This window comes from Branchiostoma lanceolatum, chromosome 4 (genome assembly GCF_035083965.1).
Source record: "Branchiostoma lanceolatum isolate klBraLanc5 chromosome 4, klBraLanc5.hap2, whole genome shotgun sequence".
NCBI classification, from domain to species: Eukaryota; Metazoa; Chordata; class Leptocardii; order Amphioxiformes; family Branchiostomatidae; genus Branchiostoma; species Branchiostoma lanceolatum.
The window spans coordinates 17,238,745-17,260,468 of NC_089725.1; the positions used below are offsets into that span (position 1 = coordinate 17,238,745).

At 44.1% G+C, this 21,724-nt stretch overlaps 3 protein-coding genes across 3 annotated transcripts in view; 1 reads left to right on the plus strand and 2 right to left on the minus strand.

Annotated features, from left to right (window-relative positions):
- Window positions 1–84: 84 nt before the first annotated feature.
- On the plus strand, window positions 85–12,602 carry LOC136432974 (guanylate-binding protein 3-like). Its single transcript, XM_066424705.1, has 17 exons — window positions 85–696; window positions 981–1,062; window positions 4,796–4,904; window positions 5,734–5,960; window positions 6,104–6,292; window positions 6,713–6,920; window positions 7,209–7,389; window positions 7,541–7,666; window positions 7,910–8,051; window positions 8,539–8,649; window positions 8,884–9,068; window positions 9,585–9,692; window positions 9,799–9,957; window positions 10,081–10,203; window positions 10,562–10,756; window positions 11,083–11,212; window positions 11,473–12,602. The coding sequence occupies exons 2-17, from the start codon at window positions 981–983 to the stop codon at window positions 11,517–11,519; spliced, it is 2,322 nt and encodes a 773-aa protein (XP_066280802.1). The 5' UTR covers window positions 85–696; the 3' UTR covers window positions 11,520–12,602.
- On the minus strand, window positions 1,269–4,084 carry LOC136432976 (leucine-rich repeat-containing protein 15-like). Its single transcript, XM_066424706.1, has 2 exons — window positions 3,980–4,084; window positions 1,269–3,665 (listed from the first exon to the last, which is right to left on the minus strand). The coding sequence occupies exon 2, from the start codon at window positions 3,632–3,634 to the stop codon at window positions 1,580–1,582; it is 2,055 nt and encodes a 684-aa protein (XP_066280803.1). The 5' UTR covers window positions 3,635–3,665; window positions 3,980–4,084; the 3' UTR covers window positions 1,269–1,579.
- A 2,516-nt stretch (window positions 12,603–15,118) lies between the features above and the next one.
- The window catches only part of LOC136432979 (muscarinic acetylcholine receptor M1-like), a 39,456-nt gene continuing 32,850 nt past the window's right edge, over window positions 15,119–21,724 (minus strand). The window contains exon 3 of the mRNA XM_066424710.1: window positions 15,119–18,820. Coding sequence (XP_066280807.1) covers window positions 16,943–18,790 — 1,848 coding nt within the window. The 5' untranslated portion in view covers window positions 18,791–18,820 and the 3' untranslated portion in view covers window positions 15,119–16,942. The remainder of the gene's footprint in view (window positions 18,821–21,724) is intronic.

The window sequence follows — 21,724 nt, forward strand, 5'->3', positions numbered from 1 at the left end:
GGGATTTGTTTTTGAATGCGTTGCTACTTTGACGCTCTGTAAAGAAACTGAGAACGGTTAAGGTGAAGAGTGATGGATTGCTAAAAAGGTGTAAAGCAGTCCCCGATGATGTTTACAGACGGCAAAGCCCATATCAACTGTGCACACATTCGGCGAAGTTTCAGTTCCTCTTTTGTTCCTCTAAAAGATTCACCTGGAAATACCCTTTGTTCAATTGGCACGCAAAATTTGGTGCTCCTTTTCGCGAGGAAGAGAATCAAACGACATTGGTCATATTGGTTACAAATTCCACGCATGCGTTCGTGAGGCAAGTCAGGGGAAGTGCCTTCCTGGTTTTCCCCTGCTGACTGGAATAGAGGCTCATTGCAGTGTTATAGCTCTGTAAGCATTCCATTCTTACAATCTTCCCCTCGTAACTTAACATGCAACTTTGGGTCTTCATTCCATTCCTAAGTCAGCGCTGGCATTGTTTTCCGCTGCCTAGCACGGTATACTGAGTTTCGGGGATTGATTACATAGTCATTCAGGGACATTCTGGCACCGAGCCAACATTGGAAAGCCCCATAATGAAAGTCCTGGTGTGACTCATATGCGGGAATAACATTTATCATCAGTTCCGAAACTGTGCTCAGTCACTTCAGGCTTCGCCAGGCTCTTCTGCTTCTACCGACCAATCGTCTGAGTACGCAGGAAAAGGTAGGAACGTCTTTGCTTGTTCCGGTACCGCCATGTACTGCTACAGTGTTTTGTTATAGTCATTACTGTCAATATGATCAAGGTACAAAGTGTAAAGGTGAAATTGGGCCTAGCGCACACAGTCTCCTACATACATTGTAATATGCCAGTTTGTTTGACAGGGGAATTCAGAAACCTATTGCCCATAGGTTCATTTATATGGCGATACATCATGCTATGATATGATGCAACATTCAGATTCGTACTATTCTTCAGTGACAGTCAATGAGATGTTCCCTCCCTAGATGCAGTCTAAACGGTGCACTGACATGTATAACGACATCGTGAGGGAGATGGACCGTGTTGTGGAAGCCCTTCCTGAGACAAGTGAGTCGAAATTTAAGGTTACCATTTGATACAAGCCATGATGTCGTTTGTACAGTCAGCAACTTCCGTGCTTTCACTTTCGTTTTCAACGTGTTTTAACAGCCATGCACAAAAGGAACTCTTTGTGTTCCTGAATAGATTAAATGCCGGAGTTTGCACATGAGTTGTATATACATGGAACGTTACACATAATGGACGCACAGTAGTAGATCGTAGACATGTTTTATTTGCACAACCCTATATGACACTGACGACAAATTAAAAAGCACAATTTTCACGATAAGATGGCCATGGGATTAGTGGATACAAGTGGACGTATAAGGAGCGTTTGTGTTGCTTTGTTGATCCTAACAAGAATTATTAAAGGCTCCAATTCCAGCTGTCTATATATATACATAGCTATAACTATGTGAACTTGCTAGCTATCATCGAAGAAAGCCACCAAACCCTGATTAATATTTATTGGGTGAGAAACAACAGTAGAATATTGTGTGTGATAGAGACGAGTCCTTAACTGTTAACCCACTTTCAGGGAAACAGTTGCCATATCCTTGCCGAGATAATTCATTGCTGTGCAGTGGTACTCCCCTGCGTCAGACTCTGTAATGTCCTCTATCGTAAGTGTTCCGTTTGCGTTGACCGTGAACCGGGATATTTCCGAATCCACAGACAGAATGACTCCCTGAGGAGTAGACCAGACTATCGCGGGGTCGGGACAACTTATGACGTTGCACGTCAGACTTGCTTTACTCCCAACTGTCGTGTGATTGTCACTCACAGTAGAATCGATAGAAGGCGCTTGGTAGTGGATACAATCACACTGAAGTTCTTCCAATGGAATATCCTTCAGGTGTTTGCCACTCAAGTTTGTGGGAGAGTGACAGAACATGTCTATTTGCATGGTTGTCTGCTGTAGCCATTTGGCGAAGTCGTACATCTGGCAGTCACATTTCCAAGGGTTTCCGTCGGTGTAAACTTGACCGAAACCTCCCAGTCCGTCAAATATCTGGCCTGGCAGATACTGGAGTCGGTTAAAGCTCAAGTCCAGCTCTGTGACACTGGAAATGCCGTGGAAAGCCCCCGGGTCTAACACACTAAGCTTCATGCCGCTCATGTCGACCCGTGATACCGATGGTATAGAGAACGCGCCCTCTGGTAAATATACAATAGGATTTTGCCTGATGTCGAAAAACGCGAGATGTTCTATAGCACGCATAGCCTGTGCCAGGGAAGATGTGTTTGTGATTTTGTTCCCCGGGAATTGTAAACTCATCAGGTATGACAGGGGATGAAAGTCGTCTGCGTGGAAGCTGAGATGGTTCAAGTTATTGTAGCCCAGGCTCAAGAACGTCAGAGATGCACAGTCAAAGACACCCCGTGGAAACTCGGTGAAGTTGTTGCTGTCTAAGACCACGTTGACGAGATTCCCACACAGAGACCGTGGACCCAGACAGCCAGACTTAATACATGAGATGTTGGCCAGCTCTATCTCATGCACGTGGTCCAGCCTCGCAAACCCGTTCGGCTGTAGAGCTTGGATGGGGTTACCCGATAGTATCAACTCCTGAAGCTGCCACGCGTCCGTCATATTGGTCGGAAGCGACCTCAAACTATTATAACTGATGTTGAAGATATCGAGATTTGTTAGAAAAGCAAAGCTGAAGTTCTGGATGCGGTTAAGGTCCAGCCACAAGTATTTCAAATTTGTCATATGTATAAAAGCGAGTTCATCCACGTATTCTATGCTGTTGTTGCTCAGATAAAGGAACTGGAGCGCCGGCGTGCCCTCGATCATTGCTGCCTTAAGACGACTGACGCGGTTGTTGTTCATAGATAACTTTTGCAGGTTACCAAGATGGTCCGCGATACCGCCCAAATCGTCCATCTTGTTGTTATCCAGAACAAGTTGCTGTAGGTTTGTACAGGTGGAGAGGGCACCAGAGCCGATGTACATGATGTCGTTACTACTAAGAGACAACCTCCTAAGACTTTTATCGTTGTAGAAATACGAGGAGGTGATGGTTTGCATCTGATTGTTGTCTAGTTCAAGTTCCATCAGATTCGTCATATATGCAAACGCCTCTTCCTCCATGACTGAGATGTTGTTGTTACTCAGCTGGACGGTGGTGAGTGACGGGTGGCGAGTGAACAGGCCGACTTGGACGGCTCTGATCTCATTGTTTGCAGCATCGAATGAAGTCAAGTTGTGTGTACCGTTAAATAGTCCAGGTGGCAGCTTGATTACCTTATTGTTGGCGATGTTGAGCACCTTGAGGTTGTGGAGCCCGCTAAACGACCCGGGCTCGATTGTACCGATGGCGTTTGTGTCAGCAGTCAAGTTCACAAGGTTGGGTAAGCTCGCGAAGTCTCCCTCCCGTAGAGAGCTGAGTTTGGTGTGACGTATCTCAAGGATTGTGGTGTTGGCTGGGATGCCCTTTGGGACGGTTGTGAAGGAGGAGTTGTGGCAGAGCACGGTGGTTTGTTTGGTAAGGCAGCGGCATTCGTCCGGACACGCTGGGACTCGGGTAGGGAGGACGAGGACAAGGAGAAGCAACAACGCCACAGCCGCCATGTTGAATCAAGTTTATCTGGGGAAATGGCAACTACACACACAATTGTTTAGAACGTGCACCATCATTCACAAACATGTAGAGTGCAATAGCTTAACTGTCTGTCATTAAACTAGCCATACATGCTGTTATCGCAGCTAGAATTGTCAATTTGACCAAAACATGGCGCATGTGACAGGGAAGGAAAAATAAACCAGTCAGGCTGCAATTCATGTTCATCACAATGGCATGTACATGTTTACACGACGGCATTGTTCTGCCCACCGACTCAACTCTACTTCTGAATGAACCATCAGTTTACTAACAAACTTTACTCAGCTGCTCTATTGATATCAGGTAAAATATACCTGTAGAACCACAGGACAAATCTTGTTCCTGTCCCTTCTTTGTGTCCCTGTCCTGAAGTGGACTTTAGTCCATTGGTCTGTTTACTCCCACCTTGTGACCACACGCGCAACACAGACGTCACCACTATTTAATTTGTGGCGTATGCTCTTTGACATGATATAGTTAATGTTTGGTGGCAGACAACAGCGTCAAAAAGATGTGTTTATCACAGATTTGCTACCTATGCTGTCTTCTCTCCGATGACGTAGGCTGTATTTCATTGATATTTGATATCAGAATTTTTGCTCAACTTGTGGGGGGTAAACTAATTGCAGTCGCAATTATGCAGAAGGGATAGTAATACATCAGCCCGGCTGAAAAGCTGAGAAAGTATTGAAAGAGCTTGCACGTGTATCTTATTTCCAGACAGGTAGCTGTCGCAGATTTTGTGTGACTTATCAATCACGTGATATCTGCGCTTCCGTATGTTCTTCTTCTTGACGTCATGAGGATGTGATATTGGATAAGACTCGCACGATATTCTGTGTTTATCATAGAGAGCATGTTTCGTCCAACACTTTAACGCGAACCTTTACATTTTCAACAACCAAAACGTAACCCACTTCTTGTAGAAAGAGATAAACATGTTGCCATTATGGCCGAACAAGCCATCGAGAATGAAGGACTGGACTGGACTCTTACATGCAGCTGTAGTACACACGGTATCCGCAGGTGGGCGCCCGTAATCCGAATTAAGCATCACCACGGCTGGCACACACCACCTTATTTGGCCCTGAAATGTGTAATAAAAGGAATTTGATTATTTTCCACCGCAGCTCCTTTAGTGTCAAAGCCGCTACAGCTTCTCCCAGATGATTCAGAAAAGACAACGTTCCTGAAACTGAAGAGTTTGTGCCATCAGCTCAAGAGGGTGCATCCGGAGGGGTAAGTACGATAAGGCTACACCAAGTAATTTTTATGGATGACGTCCGCGCGCGCATTGATTTTGGTCTGTTCCAAGAAAAAAAAAAACAAGAAATTGCGCTTCCTGTAACTATGACCAAAGAGTTCCTTTTTCATTTAATATATTTCTGCAGGCCTGCAAAATCAATGGGATATGGAAAGAAACAGGACAGGACAACAACTGCTGTTCAACTTCAACTGATTTATTCAAATTATTGCTTTTTTCATGATGGATCAAAGAATTGTTAGTTGTTACACTGTGTTCTCTCATTCAATTTGCGTCCTAACATGTGTCGTCGACTATTATATTTCAAATCTAGGCATCTTGTTTTTTTCGGCCCTTCTTGTTTTTTTTTCGCGCTCTCGCATTAGATTTAGGATCTCCAAAGCACGTCATCCATAAAAATTACTTGGTGCAGCCTAATAAGGAATAACTTTCTCTCTGGGGCCGGGGGGGGGGGGGGCTTATAATACCCTTTTTCCATCAGCAAAGGTGTATTATAACCCCCCCCCCAAAGGCCCCAGAGAGCCTGCTATAGAGGCTAAAATAACACGATGAAACAATAAACCTAGAGAAAGACAAAGGAGCAAGTACCTCTACATACACAACCCACCGTCCAAGGGCATGCGATAAGACGGAACTGAAAATGTCACAAATTGTATGCAATTCACACTTTCGTGATCTTTTAAGGAACGTTGGGTCATAAATTGGACCAAATACTACAATCAATAATCATGGGTCTTATTTTGCGCTTATAAACATGTCTTTACTATGATTCCTAATCATTACATTTACGCGTCTATACGGAAGGCTTGTGAGAGGGAATGATCCTGGCCCGTCGTCCGGACTTCTTCCCCGCAAATCGCCCCGCCGTGACCAGTCAGGTGACCGCCCGCTGTCCCTGTCCGGCCTCAGCCTGGATAGCGAGCTGCTCACACAAACGGCCGGTCCCCACATCCCCTCCACCGGCCACGGGTCTGTGCCGCTGTGCATACCGGACAATCTGGACTGGGACTCGCGCAACAACCGCTTTGTAGGTGAGTTTGTCGTCAATTGAGTAAAGACCAACGTTACGGATTTTTAAGGGATTGCAGTAAGAAAAGTTAAACGAAAGCAGATAGAAATGAACCATGAAAATATGCATATTTCCAAGATTTATGACAACTATGTATCCCCACAGAAATCCCCGGTGTGGAGCGAGGCGGGCTGAAACTGTGTCAGGAGGCCCTGTCCATCCTCAGGACCATTAAGGGCCCGGTGTGCCCGGTGTGCATCGTGGGACGGTGTCGCACGGGGAAGTCGTACCTGCTGAGTCAGCTGCAGGGAGGGCGCTTCCGGCTGGGCAACAAGATGGACAGGGAAACACTCGGTCAGGAAAAACACTTTCTAGCTTTTACCATTTCTTGAACACTTTTTCTCTAAAAAGAAAAATCACATAAAAGACAGGCTATGAATATTCAGTTCAGTATGATTTTTAATCAAAGTCATCGTAAAGGTTGATCGTTGATTTTTGTGTCTATTGACGGGAGCCAAGGAGGTTTTAGAGTAGAAGTGAAACTGATAGCTCAATAGAGTTTTGCACCTTGTTCGTGCCAAACTGATAAATTAGTTGATAGCCACGTCCGTAAAAAAGTTGAGTATCATTAGTATAGCGAATTCTTATTGATTGTTGAGTTCGTATTTTCTTATTTAAGAAGGAGAGTGCCGACTGTTCCACTCTATTGAGCCTTCTGTATATCTCAACGTTTCAAAGGTCTTCAGAACTCATTATGACAATCCTGTCTGACAGGGATCTGGATGGGTTCCCAGCCATTCCAGCACACCCTGCCTGACGGACGGCAGGTTACCGTGGTGCTGTTCGACACGGAGGGGATGGAGGCTCACGACGCCAAGGAAAACACAGACAACCAGATCTTCTCTCTCAGCGTGCTGCTGGGGTCGCTACTCATCTACAACACCAAGAGCGTGCCGCACAGCCATGACCTGCAGAGTCTGCAGTGAGCGCTTCTTCTCTTGCCTTCTATTGCTGTTTGTTTGAGACTTAATCTATAGTCATGATACATTTTAGAAAATGGGGTTTAGACTTCGGACAGGTCCTACATCCTGCGGCCGAGTGATGTAACACAGCCACTGCCCAGAAACATTCTTTTACAAAAACACAGGTTTATCTGCAACAGCACGTTATCAGCAAAATACTGTAAAAGAACTGAACTGGGTGTTGACGACACACACAGTAATCACATTTCTTTACTTGTCTCTAAACTGTTTCAAAATATTTTCCCCAGCTACATCGGGAACTTGTCTAAGAGTATCCAGGTGCGCAGTAGCCGTGCCAAGTCAGCGGAGGAGATCCGGCGCGTGAGCGAGTGTCTGCCGCAGTTCTTCTGGCTGCTGAGGGACGTGGATCTGGAGATCACGGACAGGAAGGGCGAGAAGTGCAGCATGAAGACGTACCTACTGGAAAAGGTTTAGTTGAAACATTATAAAAGATACTACAGTGGCCTTCCATTTGATAATGGACTGCTTTCTACATATTTGTATCTTTGTTTTTTTTAATGATATTCCTAAATCGAAATGAATGCTGTGCCTGTTCTTATTCTGTCCCATTCAATTGCAGGTGCTGAAAGCAGACGATGGATTTGATGACGACGTGGCAGACCAGAACCGAGTCAGAAAGTCCATCCTTACATTTTTCTCGGATTTTGATGCCTTCGCTCTTCCTCCACCTTCAGCTGACAAGGAGGTAAAATAAATTGCTTTTATATGATATAAAACAGCATATTATTCATCGTAAACTTTCCCTGCCGAGCTTTCGTCAGAATTCAAATACTGTGGTGCAAATGAAAATATTTTTGTGACATGCTGCAATGAGAGGAACATTCACAATGTTGTAAAATAGTTAACGACATTGATATTAGGATAGAAGGATAGTTCAAGTTCTGCACAAGATTGAGATACAAATGTGTAAATTTCTTTCGTTTCAAAGGTTATTCAGAACATGGAGGACCCGCGCTACGCCACGTACGTGACCAGTGCCTTCCACCAGGGCATGGCCAGAGTCAAAAAGGAGATCGTGAAGAAGTTCTGTCCCAAGAGAAACGTCGCGGGAAACATCATCAATGGAGACCGTGAGTGATAGATGCACCGTGGTTTGGTTATACCTTACACTAGTTGTACCATCTCACGACAAATGGTCATTTTGTTTTAGCTTAATCTTTCAAAGAAGCGGTGGGGAGATGATGGTCATATGTTGGTGTAGCAACAATAGGGTAGACCGTGGAGGTCACAGGTAGGAAAAGGGCCACCCAATTGCGCCTGGTTAAGTTCATTAGAAGTGTTGCCAAGTTGGCTGTGTTTCAGCACGAAGGACAGAAACGTATTTCTAGCCGCATGTTTATGTGACGTCAAAGGAAATCTAGGACATCTGCGCACTGTTTGTAAACTAAAACATCCGTGACAGGGCATACCAATGATGTTGCTGTACCTCAGCAAACGCGATCAACGGCTTATAATTACTTTAGCTTGCCCGGAAAGCTGGCCTGTGTCCAAGAAATAAAACCAAATGCAACATCCCTTACCATATTATTCCATCGCCTTTGTCCCCAATCTTTGCAGAGCTTGCTGACTTGTTGCAGTGTTACGTGAATGCCATCAACACACCAGGAACCGTGCCCAACATGGAGGACTCGTGGACACAGACACTCCAACTGACCTACCAGCGGGCTGGTAAGATTAACACAACATAACCTTGAGCTGGTGACAAAGCTAAATAGTAGTCCTATGTCCACGAGCCAATGACAAAAAGGAAATTGGTAGTGATTATTTGAAAATAAAGTCTTCCATTTTCAGGCGAGATTTACTAACCCTAAACAAGTTGTTAGTCTGTCATCATATAATAGAAAGTGTCAGCTCTGGCCAGCTTTTATTGTTGCATCGATTTGTGTTCCCCCTTACGTTTAGTTGAAGGTGCCGTGAAGATTTATGAGGACGAGATGAAGGACCTGTCCCTCCGGCTGCCTTGTGACGAACAGGAGCTGCTCGGACACCACCAGTTCTTCTTCGAGATGGCCCTGGACGGGTTCCGCGCGGACACCCAGCTGGACTGCGACTCCGCGCTCATGCAGCAGAACATGAAGGAACTGGAGGTAGACACACGGCTAAGGAGAGGCGGAAGATAAATCACTGTTGCTGTCTGAAATATCAATGACTTTCCTTCCCATCTATCACCTATGTTTGTTAGATCTTGCCTGTAAATCTTGCTTATCTTGATCTTTGTCTGACATTTCGTCAGCTAATAATAAACTCATATCCATTCATCGTCGTTTGTCAAAGTCAACCCAAACAGAAAGGAGTTAATTAAGGACAACGAAAATGGAGCAGAGTTATATCAATCAGGCAAATAGTCAAATAGAGGCACAACAAATGAAATGATACACTTAGCCTGTTCTGACAAATACTGTGTTGCTCCAAGTCCCTTATACACACAGTACGTATTGACGAAAAGATTTAGGAGAATGCGTACGCGCGTACCACAAATTTCAATGGTCACAAAACATGACGATTAATTCTCATATCGTATAATTAGAATTATGCAACTAAGGCTGCATCAACAAAATATGGCAAATATGGCAAAGTAGATAATGTCTATCTTTCTTCCATAGGATCGTTGTGCGTTCTTCGACGACAGTGGCCGTTGCTCGGCTGGTATCCTGTACCAGTATTTGTGTGAAAATGAAACCAAGTCTGAAGAGCACTGTCGGCAGATGAAGGTAAGTGTTACTTGACTTGACTGTAAGACAAAAATATTTGTATTTTGTTTGTTTTCTTTTATGATCATCGCATCATATGAGTCAATAATACGGATGTCGTCACCAGAATCTGCTGATGGAAGTCCACGTTCAGCCAGTCCTGGACAGCCTCAGTGCAAACACACAATATGACGACGTCATGAGAGCTGTGGCAGCTGCTGATGAACTATACTGGGAGATGGCAGCCGGACCTAAAGCCAACGACGTGTACGGCGAATTTCTAAAGGTAAATTGTCTAAATGAGATTGTATTTTATTGAGAATGCATTTTACATCCGTGCACACTGTCAATTGTGGCAATTGTCTCCGTGTATTTGTATGGATTGAGATAGTTTGCCCTTATTTGGTAGGAACTTCAAGATCACCGTGAGCGGGTGGAAAACACCCTGTGTCAGCTGAAGGACTACGACAGACGGCTGGAGGAGGAGAGGGTCAGGGACCAGCAGAACAGGGTCAAGATCAGGGAACGGGAGGTCTGCATAACACTCACAAAGCCTACGTGTTAGAGAAAATCAAGCGAAGTCTGTGTTTTCTTATGTTCCAGGTTCTTGGACCAGAATGCTCGTTGTTCCATGATAAGCAAGTTGGATTGAACTGAATAGATAGTAATTAACCTTAAATCTTGTAGAAACGGTTTGGTGCTGAACAAGCTACTGGTGGTTAGCTCGAGAAGGAGATTTCTCATTAATGTGTAGACATCAGAGCGTGATTTCATAAGTTGAATAAGATACTCTGTCGTCGCTGTTGCAGAGTGTCAGATCGAACCTTAGTTGGGAATTTAGATAATGACAACGGTGCAAATGAGTTAACATAACGTGGTTCCTCATACAGGAGGAGACAGAGCGGCTGCTCGGACAGATGCAGCAGGAGAAAGAGCAGGGCTTGGCCAAGTTGAAGGCCATGGAGGAGGCTAACCGGCAGCGGCTGCTGCAGCTGGACCGAGAGAACCAGGAGGCCAGCCGGCGGCAGGCGGAGAGGATGGAGAGGGACCACTCCTCGCGGATGTCTGTCGTAAAGAAGGAACAGGTCACAGGCAGCAGTGTGGTTAAATTTAGATGCGTACTGGGAGAGACGGAATGTAGACGGGTAGAAAGCTAGGAGTAGATATAGGACTTTTTGGTATCCTCCAAGCGCACATTTCAACATCCTCCCTCCAATTTCCCTGGTTTGCACACATGAGAGGTTTTTAGCTCTCAAAATGCAATACGTATTTCTATCTCTATCTTTTGGGGAGTGAGTCGACATATCTGCGCATTTGTCTGCCATTGTTTTAGATTAACGTCCAACCTTGTGATGTTGTAATATGTTTAGGCTGCAATGTTGAATGGCTCTTCCACAAACCTTATATATAGGAGGAGCAGTTCCAGAGAACCACCCAGAGGCTGGAGAACGAGAAGCGGTCGCTAGAGGGCACTATGCAAAGTCTTCGTAACCAGCAGCAGCAGTTGCAGAACGAAGTCTCGCAGTTGAGGAACAGACCTCGTAAGTTGTTACTTACCGTGATCTCATCACTTCTGTTGTGTCATGCTTGAGATCTCACCCCTACGTACTTAAGTGGGTTATGCATACAAATTTGTAGCGTGTGTTGTTCTGGCTAATATAACGGGTATTCTCTTTCTAAAGGGCAAATTGTAACCGTGTGTAACCACTGTAAAAGGTTACAGATTAGGGTCTTTTTATCGATTGTGGCATTGTGATTTAAGTAGATAATTGTAACTTATCGTCTTTAATTGTCGTTCCAGCTACCGTGGTTCGCAAGAAGAGTGGCGGTAGTTGCGTGGTGATGTAATTGATGACCGCTCTGACGTTTCCCAAATCACCGTACTAAAGCATACCTTAGGAATGTCTCTCTCCACTGCAAATCATGTTAGTTATTGATATATCAATTTGGTAGATGTAGGAGGCGTGTGTTTAAAACATTTACAGAAATGGTTTTAGATGTACGGTGGGGATGGAAGTCCCCGTGGGCACACACGTGAGGTCTCTTGGACACACACGTGAGGCGTTTTTGTTCTGTCCAATAGGGAAAGTTCTTACAATGGCACAGCTGTTTCTCTCATTGACCGATCTGACGTTAGATAAAGTGACATTGCTGCTAGCCAGCACTACATCTATTCTCAGACCCATTCTCCCACGTCGACATTTTATGAACAGCGTACAGCAACGTTCTAGATGTCTATGAAGGCTATAATGAAGCAAAGAAAGTGTTTGTGGTTTTGTGTAATAATTAACAGTGGTCGTTGTAGATATGAAACTTGGTCTAAATCTACGTTTTATACCAGCATGAAAGATTATTTGACTCGCTAACTTACATTATGGAGAAGGTCAAACTATTCTGCAACTCAAGATATTGAATTCAGTTGAATATCCCAGTGACTCAGGACAATTTCTTGAGTTAGAGAACACTTTAACCGTTTCCATTATGTTGAATATCCTTTAATTCATATAAAAAAAGAGCAACAACAACTAAATGTGTTACACAGTGATTTATTCATATACATATATCTAATAGTCAAGGCCATTACTCAACTTTATAACACCATTTTATCATACTTCTACACCATATTCCAGCCCTTCAGTACGTACAGCAAAGCCAGCTATGCCACACTAGGTTATGAATATACACATCTACTATGTACACCTGTGGTCTTGTTAAGGATCCTGCCTTTTATTCGCTAACACGCTGTGCCTTCGCGACGTACGGAAATAGACTAACGGTACATACAAACATCTGTACAGATAGAGGTTATAGTTATAGTAATGTATATATATATATATATATATATATTTAGATATAACACATATATATCGTCACAAAGACACTTGTCTACGGGACCTCAGTGGAAAACAGATAAAGAACTGGGCAAATGTTTTACATGCTCTTGAATTAACTATCACTTTAGACTCGTGGACATTATATGAATACAATGAATGAATAACACATGTTAGACGTACCATATATGTATACTAGCCTCCACCAGGCCTACCTGCGGGGGTAGAGAACGTAGAATTCGGCACCAAAAAAGGGAATGATTTGCTAGGAGTGTCAGTCTACGGGAAATGTTACAGCCGACTCCCCCACCCCCTCCAGATGCCAGTCAACCCTTTGCAGCAAAACTCCCCTGACACCATTGTTCTCCCTATCTATTCAGCGTAGTCAGATTGGTAGAGACTATAGGTTTACGATGTAAGCTTTTACACGACGTATTTAGTAAGAGTCTGGCTCTTAAGCCCCATAAACAGCCTTACGTGCTGGTTGGTTCTATCGATTCCTACCGTTCCCTACATTCCCTACATTCCCTCCAGGCATTCACCAAGATGTTTATCAGACGGTCAGCTGAAGAAAGGACTTACGTAAATAAGGGCGCCGGATCAATGAGGAAAGGAAAGGATCGAACATCTTTGTCTCCTTCATATGAGAAAAACAAGACCAACTCATGCATGTGGCTGTACAAAAGCGTGCTGCCATGTACCATGCACCAAAGCAGTCACGGTCGTGAGGTGGTGTGGATTTTGGTATTGGCATGAAGAAAGCGGACACGTCATTCAAGACGCCTTCTGTGTCCTAGTTTTGGTCTTAATTGTTTTTTGTCACGAAGTAACGATCGACTGAAGTCACGAGCAACAGTGGACGTATGAAATTCAGCTGGCAGTAATCACGGTATACGCAAACCTACACCAGTTATGCACTATATACGAATCACAGTACATCGACGTCGAAGAGAAATTATTACTTGATGGCAAACTAGACATTCAAAGATCTCAATAGAGAATATAAACTAACTTCCTGGCGTCAGTGTAGTCCAAACGATTTAAAGCCTGAACACAATTGAGTCTGCTATCCCACTCACCCATCTCCAGATTCGATTGTGTTGATATCTTTGTATTCGATGGAAAATCAATTTGGAAATTTGTGTCTGGTGCTTTACAAGTGCCAGATGTTACTTTGTAAAGCTTTTTGTTGAAAAAGTAGGCCAGACTGTAATGTACAACACAGGCTGGTGCCACTCCTGTCAGACCACAAACTCAACCAGTACTTAAGATTACCATCTTCTCATCAAGGATTCATAACGACATGCATGAATCGATTCCTCATTACGTCTTATCAGATGCTAAGAGCCAGGGGTTGACAGACCAGTTCGAATCTTACGCCTTTTTAGATCATGGAAAAGATACATTGCGACAATAACCCAATTTCTGAAATGAGACATCCTATTTCTAAGGTTTGCCGATAATGATTTTTTTGTCCTCGGGGATCAATAAGTATATATTTTGTCTAAAAGCAAAGTGTCGGTGTCGTTTCAATAAAAGATAAGATTTCAATTTACCCGAGCTGTCCGTTCATAAAAACAATTCTGGCTTACAGCCCCTTGAGATGCAATTCCTTCTACAAGTACGCATTCTCGGTAGGACTTATCCTGATGCTGAGCACAATGTCTTTGGCATTATAAGGAAATCCAATGACAATATGATGAGCATAGATGAGCAAATGATGTCTCTTCAAGGCAAACATGCATTACTTAACGTAAGCTAGATAGAAGTACACTGTCGTTGGCAGTCCTTTCTGAGTGAACAAGCCCATGCATACCAATATCGGCATCCCAAATATCGACACTATAAGCTTGTAATGACTAGAAGGATGGGTGAGGTGTATAATGGGACGTTTGTACGGGCTTGAACCATTCACCTGTGGTGGGTGAAACATGTTACAGTTTACGTGGAAAATAGGACACAGATGTTGTATTTCAGCTCACCGCTTCTTTAGAAACCGCAGTATAGAAACTACAATAATTAGACCACGGTTTTTATGCTGTGTCCTTTGTGGGGTGTACTGTATATCCTGACTGACTAAGGTGTACAAACTTTACAAAGTTCCTGTGTTCACATTTGGCCGATTTCCCCGGCTTCCTTCCTCTGCGTTATTGTATCCACCGTTAAACCTGAACACAACTTAGCTATTGAATCATTCATGTACTTCCATCAATACTTGTTGTTGTCAACAAATGTACAAATATATGAGAAGTAAAGATCAGACCCAAAATGGTCATTAATCTTTCCGCTAGCAGCAGGAAATGTTTTGAGTGAAATTTGTGAGCTACCGGCGGGAAAATGTCATGTCCAGCCGTAAGCAAAACCAGAAAAAAAGGACAAAGTTTTCATTGTCCTTGATCATCTATAAACTATGCCAGTAAACCTTAAAGGAACAGCCAATGAAACGTTTCAGATTAATTGTGACAGTGTATAGACTATGAGGATACTGTGTTACAGTGATAGCAGCCCCCTTTTTGCGTATACTAGTCTGCTTCAAGTGAAAATCTAGTGTTAAGGGTGTTTAACCTATTTGTTTATGATTTAGTTTGTTGAATTAAAGCTGCATCAGCCACACAATGACAAATGACATGGACTTTGTATTCTTGCCTCCCCTGCCTTTGTGTGTAATACCATACAATATGAGAGGATCTATGCCAAGCTACTATACTCATATATACAACCTGTAGCTCAACAATACCTGTCTGTAGTTGAAACGGCACCAGTGACGTCCTAAAAGCATGTGTGACATTGAGCAAACAAGTTTGTTCACCATGAGAGAACGCCCAAAGCGTGCTCTGTACATGCACCATTGGTAACAAAGGTTAAAAGGTCACGACTAGTTTGGGTGGTCCCCGTCGTTACTAGTAGATAACAGCTTAACGCCATCGCTATGCTCAACAGGTAGAAACAGAACAGCTCCGGAACACGAACTAGCGTGCCTTGTATAAAAGAACCCAATAACTTAGCAGTTCTTCCGAAATGGTGAAATCTAATGTAGAAATTGCCTTAGTTTATATACAGGACATTTGTATTCCATAGTTCTGAGCTTCCATCTTTTTTAACATCATTTGCAATAACATATAAATTTATAACAGATAACTTCCTATTGTAGAACACATCCTAATAGTACAGAATATGTTCGTGCGCTTAAGGCTTTGATGGTTATCCAGTCTCTTATCTTCGTGTACTTTACAAATATATAACGTACAAATACATTAACACTCTGAAGGAGGCAGTTTAAAAACTCGTTCCCATCTAAATAATCAGGCTATCTCAATTACTAATACGATAGTTCACAAAGGGCAAGAGGCTGATAACTGGCTTGTTGTGTCTATTTAGAATATGTACAGAAGGATATTTGGTAGTTCAAAGGAGGGTCTTCTCCTTGGTCGTTACAACTGTACATTTCATAAGATCTAGTCTTACAAATACTACACATAATATCTTAATCCAATTCTTCTAACTTCTTGCTTTACGTTTGCAACAAGTGTAATATAAACAGCACGGTAAACCATAAAGGTTGCTACTGAGTGTGCTATGTTTGTGCTATTCTGACAGAAACGGCACATCACGGTTTTCACAGACCTGATTTATCGGCCTGGTACAACAGTAAGACAAGAACAAGACCGTACCATTGATATCATAAAGCGTTACCACTTGAATCAGAATCCTAGATCAACTCTAGCCTATTACGCATACAAACACGAGGCACCAATCTGACGAACGGTCCATTGTCTAACTTATCAGAAGGTCATCAGTAATTTGGCATCGTCGTGCTATACTGTTGTTGAAAGATCTGACAGACAACCGTCTAGCTGGTGAGTGGTTGCTATATGAGATAACTTTGTAGAATGCCAAACTTTCTGTCACCATTTATCAGTGACGTATTGTTGTGGTGACTTGACACTTCTGTACACTATTTGTTCTTTCCAACATGGCGGCCACCTGTCAGATGCCTATTTACCGGGTCGCCCACTCAAAGGCCGCAGAGAGACGGAATATGTAGCGACTGTAAACGTTTCATTGGTTTTACATGAATGTTTAACGTCTGCGCCACAGTTGGACAGCTTTCCTAGGACAGGACGCTGGGATTCGGCCCCACCACATCGTAAATACAAACACCGCTGACTAAATGTTTGTTGAAGGACGCCAATATGGCGCAGACACATGGGTAGTACACACAGAGTTATACAGACAGTCTGAAGATACACACTGGCTAACAATGCCTAAAACGTACAGAAGACATCTTGTTCATCCTACAGCTGATTCAATCCTGTATCATTTTTGTGAAATATTACTTGTCTATTATCTGTTTACGTTATCCATAACAGTGAAGTTAACCATTGACATTGTTTTTGTTATGTGAGTGTTATCAAAATGAACTGTCTTACCCACATATGTTTAGTACAGTCTTTTGCTTTGCAGCTGTCTGAAGCTCTGTTTCTTTACCCGGCACACGAGGATGTCCTTGAAGGTTTTTCTGAACGTTCTGTTACAAAGTGCGTAACACCACGGGTTGATGGTGCTGTTCACGTAACATAACCAGTACCCCACATCCCAGACGGTCGCTGGCACTTTATAGAAGGGCTTCAACAGTACCGTTACACTGTATGGTAACCAAGTAATTATAAACGCCAAGAGGATAGCACTCAGCATTTTTGCCGCCTTCTTTTCCTTTAGAACCATTGAGATTTTTCTAGCACGATCACTTTTTAATTTAGTTCGTGTAGTGTTTTCGGCAGCCTTTTTCCACAACTGTGCTGCACTCAGCTTTGGCCTTGAAGCTGCAAGTGACGGCCGCGGCTTGACGGGCTCAGGACTAGGACGGGGAGATGGCGTCATCTCCTTCAGTTCGAGATTGTCGTCCGAATCGTCGGAATCGGGAGTCATCGTTATTTTAGGCTTCTGGTCCTCGGGGTCTGTGGACGATTCGTCGGGCAGCTTGATAACGATGCGATACCTGGAGGCAGGGTGTTCAGTCTTGGGCGGGGCCATGCGATGTGCCTTCCCGTTGGGGACGGACAGAGACACATGTCTCATCTCCAGGGCCGGCCCTGCCTTCTTGTCTACAAACGAACTAGGGCCAGCAGCGCTCATCAGGACCTTCGCGTGGTCACTCGGGGTGCTGAAGTTACTCAGATCTCCAGCTGAGTCATTATCTTCGGTAGATTTTCCGGCACAACATTTACAAAGTGAAAAAAAACGCTTACTTCTGGGTGGACTGCTGCTTGTTGATCCTTCCTCTATACTGCTCAGTGCAATAGGCTCTCGGGATATACTAGAGCCGACACTTGCAGTAGACTTGATAGTAGCTGTGGACAAGTTAGATTTGATTGTAGAGTTTGTCAGGAATGATGTAGTGGACATAGTTGAAGTGTTCCGGAATCGTGTGGATGTTCTGGTACTTGTGTTTCCTTGTAGCTCTAACAGGTTTTTCTGTCTCTCCTGAGTCTCCCTGTAGATCCGGTAGTACAGAGTACACATGATAATGACCGGGATGTAAAAGGCCACAGCTATGGTTAAATAGTTCACGTAAACACTGTCCTCTATAAACTGGATGTAGCACTGTCCCTCCGGTACGTTCCTCCCGCCCACGATGTACTGCCAGCCCACGATGAGCGGTGCCCACACCAGCACGGACGTCACCCAGGCCAGGGCGATCAGCCAGGCGGCCCGCTTCGGGGTTCTCTTGGCGCGGTACGTCAGCGGACGGGTGATGGAGAAGTAGCGGTCAAAACTGATCACGCACAAGTTCATGACGGAGGCGTTGGAACTCACATAGTCCACGGTCAAGTACAGGTCACAGATGGCCGGTCCTAAGGCCCACCTGCCCATCACCATATACACGGTGTACAAGTTCATGGACAAGAGTCCGATCAGGGTGTCGGCCACCGCCAGACTCAGGAGGAAGTAGTTATTGACGGTGTGAAGTTGTCGGTTGACTCGGAAGGACACGAAGACCAGAATGTTTCCTCCGACGGTGATGATACTGAGAGAACAGGTGAGCAGACATATGAGCACCACCTCCCAGACCTGGTGCCCTCCCAGCGGGTCTAAGGGCGGCGCCGTGGTCAGGTTACATTCCGGCGGTAGGGTAGTGCTCACATTACCGCAAGATATGTTATAAGTTGCGGAAGTAGACCACACAGGCGTCCCGTTCACGGCGTCATATACCACGGGGACGACCTCTGTCCCGTACAGCAGAGTCGTGTAGTCCGGGCCAGGCGGCGGTGTCATCGGGAACGCCATCTTACCTGGCCGTCATGTCAATACTTCATCCTGGAACGAGAGGGACAGAATGACAACCTGTTAGAGCGAGTCACGTGGCAACGGGTACGGACAGAACAAAAGTTCACTTAGGTAAAACGTCGCACCACAAATTGACCCTTTCACTTACTTCCTTTCATGAAATGTTCAATTTCAAGATCTCAACAGCTAGAAAAACTACAGGATATTGATTTCTGGCAGAAATGTACTTTTAATGGGGTCACCAAAGTGCAAGAGACTCCAGTCCGGAACCCCCACCCACTACATCCATCAAGGCCTCCCTGCTTGTTAAGTATTGTGTACATGTTTGGCCTGGGAACAAAGGCCGTGTGCCATCTCTATGGTCCACTGCAAACAATCTGATGGTGAGCAAATGAAGTGGCGGCGTGCAAATACTGCAGGAATGAGGTAATAAGTGGGCGACAGCCAGGGAGCTGATGGAATTTTCGCCACCATTTTTTCTACCCTTCTTTTCCGCCGGGTAGAGAACGTTTTCTCTGAATCTTTTAGTCAGAAGGTACAAACTAGGCTCACATATAATTTGCTCGAGGATTTAAGTCTATTCACTCTATTACAGTCCTTGTGGAGTACATGTTATGTACACACAAACAGCTGTATTGGCCCGTTTGTTCAAGTAATGCATTACGTGCAAGATAACGTGACAAACACGATCCACAAAGGAGATAAAAAGAATAACAATTCTAGATTGTGGTAGACGCGTGTCTATGAGTATCTTTTTTCCGTTAGGCTTTGATTGTATTTTTCCTACATACAACGTCGTTGTTTCCATGGCATTAAAGTTTACCGAAGTCAAACAGGCCGCCGTGTGATCTAGCACAAGACGACATCTGCATTCTTCACTGTTCGCTGGAATGAGTTATGAGTTTTAATTTCGCCCGAGGGCCTGATCGTCATCTGGTGGAAAGAGTCTGACATGTACATAGTGCTGAGATACGCAAATAACACACTCCGCAGGAACAGATTGCAAACCAACGTGACTGTCTGCTGGAAATATAGAACGATTTGTGTGCTGGTCGATTCTTGCGTGTGGAGATTAGTCCTATGCCGATGGTTTGGGTTTGATAGTGAGCTGTGTGATAGTGCACTGGCGGAAACATCTATGTAAACCTGCACCAAGATCAGATGCCGTCCATTACGTGCGGTAACGAATATTCTGAGAGAAAAAAAAAACGTGGTGGTAAGATCAATACGCCGACCACTTTTTTTCAAAACATGGCCATGGCTTCCCCCTCATGGTGTTAGAAGTTTCCTGAATCGTGGCTTATTTTGCCCTTTCCCCTTCATAACATAACTCTGACGCACGAGAATGGCGTTTTGCTGTTAGACGCGTCATAGTGACGTCACAAGAAGGCAGGATGTCGTATTATCAGAAAAAGAACACAAAACACACGCCTGCGGCCGTTCTTTTATCACAGCAGAGTTCTTAAGTTGAGTAGAAATGAGATCTAAGGTAAGACATTAGCTCTGTATGCCCTGCACGGGTCATCTCTCAATAGTTATACCCAGCACGTAAGTCTTAAGTCCTTGTCGCAGTGCAGATTTTCCCCACCTTCGAATACCTGTATCTCCTGTACGATAATGCGGGTATGCTGACCGCTCGGTAGGTATTTGCTTTGTCAAACTGTTTTGTGTGCAATGTTTCCCTTTCAATAACGACATGTCAAACGGAACGCAGGCTACAACAACAACAACAGCAACAACAACCAAGCAAGATCACAGTATGTCCGAGACCAGAGATACGAAAACAGGAAGTTCTGCTGCAGTATCAAGGTCAGCCACCAGGAGGCCCCAAATCAACCTTGACCATTGGGGTAATAACAGGTACCAACATACCAAGTACCATTGCAATCCATCCAGTGGTTTCTAAGATATTGTGCCGTAAACTCAAGGACACGCTGAGCTACAGACAAACGGACAAAAAACTATACCTCCATTTTTATGGAGGTAAAACTAGACCTTAGGCGGAATAACGGTACAGGAAGCCTACATACCTCACCAGCAACGCGTATCGACGTTTGGTGATCGGACAAAGTTTCGTATTAAGACTTTCTGAGTCCAGTGGGGATCATTGGCACGCGAAGTTTTCCATTAACGCTTTTAGAACTAGCGCCTCTTCAATTTTCATGGATGGGTACTGACATAAAGTCATGATATGTGCAACATAACCTAGAGGACGTAAGTCTCCTTACTCGGGCTTGTGATCTGAGTTCGACACTGCCCCCTAGATATTGTAACACGACTACTCGACAGGCTATAAACGAATTCTCCAGGGAAACGACTAATCATCCTAATGTCTTCCCCTGACTTTATGACATTCATTTGATAGATATGAGAGAATAATTGAATGCCTTATTATTACTTGGGTGGTTGAAAGTTTGGTCCCCATATTCATACCTTGACGCCAATATGTGTTGTTCAGTGAGGATAAGAATAAAGATTATTTCATGCCAATTCAACGCATTATTGCTGTGTGTTTATTGAGGTAACAGTTATTCTAATACGCCAACTAGCGAAACGTTCTTCTAATGCAAGTACACGCGCGTCACGAGCCAATGCTATATTATATATGTACCATACAGGTAGAAAATATAGCTCAAATATGAGAACTGTACAGAACTAGTATCGCCTCTAGTATGTAATAAGGACTGGATCAGAGGGTGTGTGTTGTTGGTGGTGACTTGAGATGGGTGGGGAGTGATTAGGATTGTTCAGGTATGGTCCAAACTTGGTGCAATAGGTAGTGGAAAGCTTTTGAAATGAAGAGTTGTCACAAACCCATATAGAAACATTATCACCGACGTCCCTAATCCTTCTTTTCCCGTACATTATTCCTCCTCTGTTCTGATATTGATATACTTTCACATCTGCCCCGGGGTCTCACTGATAGGCGGCAGA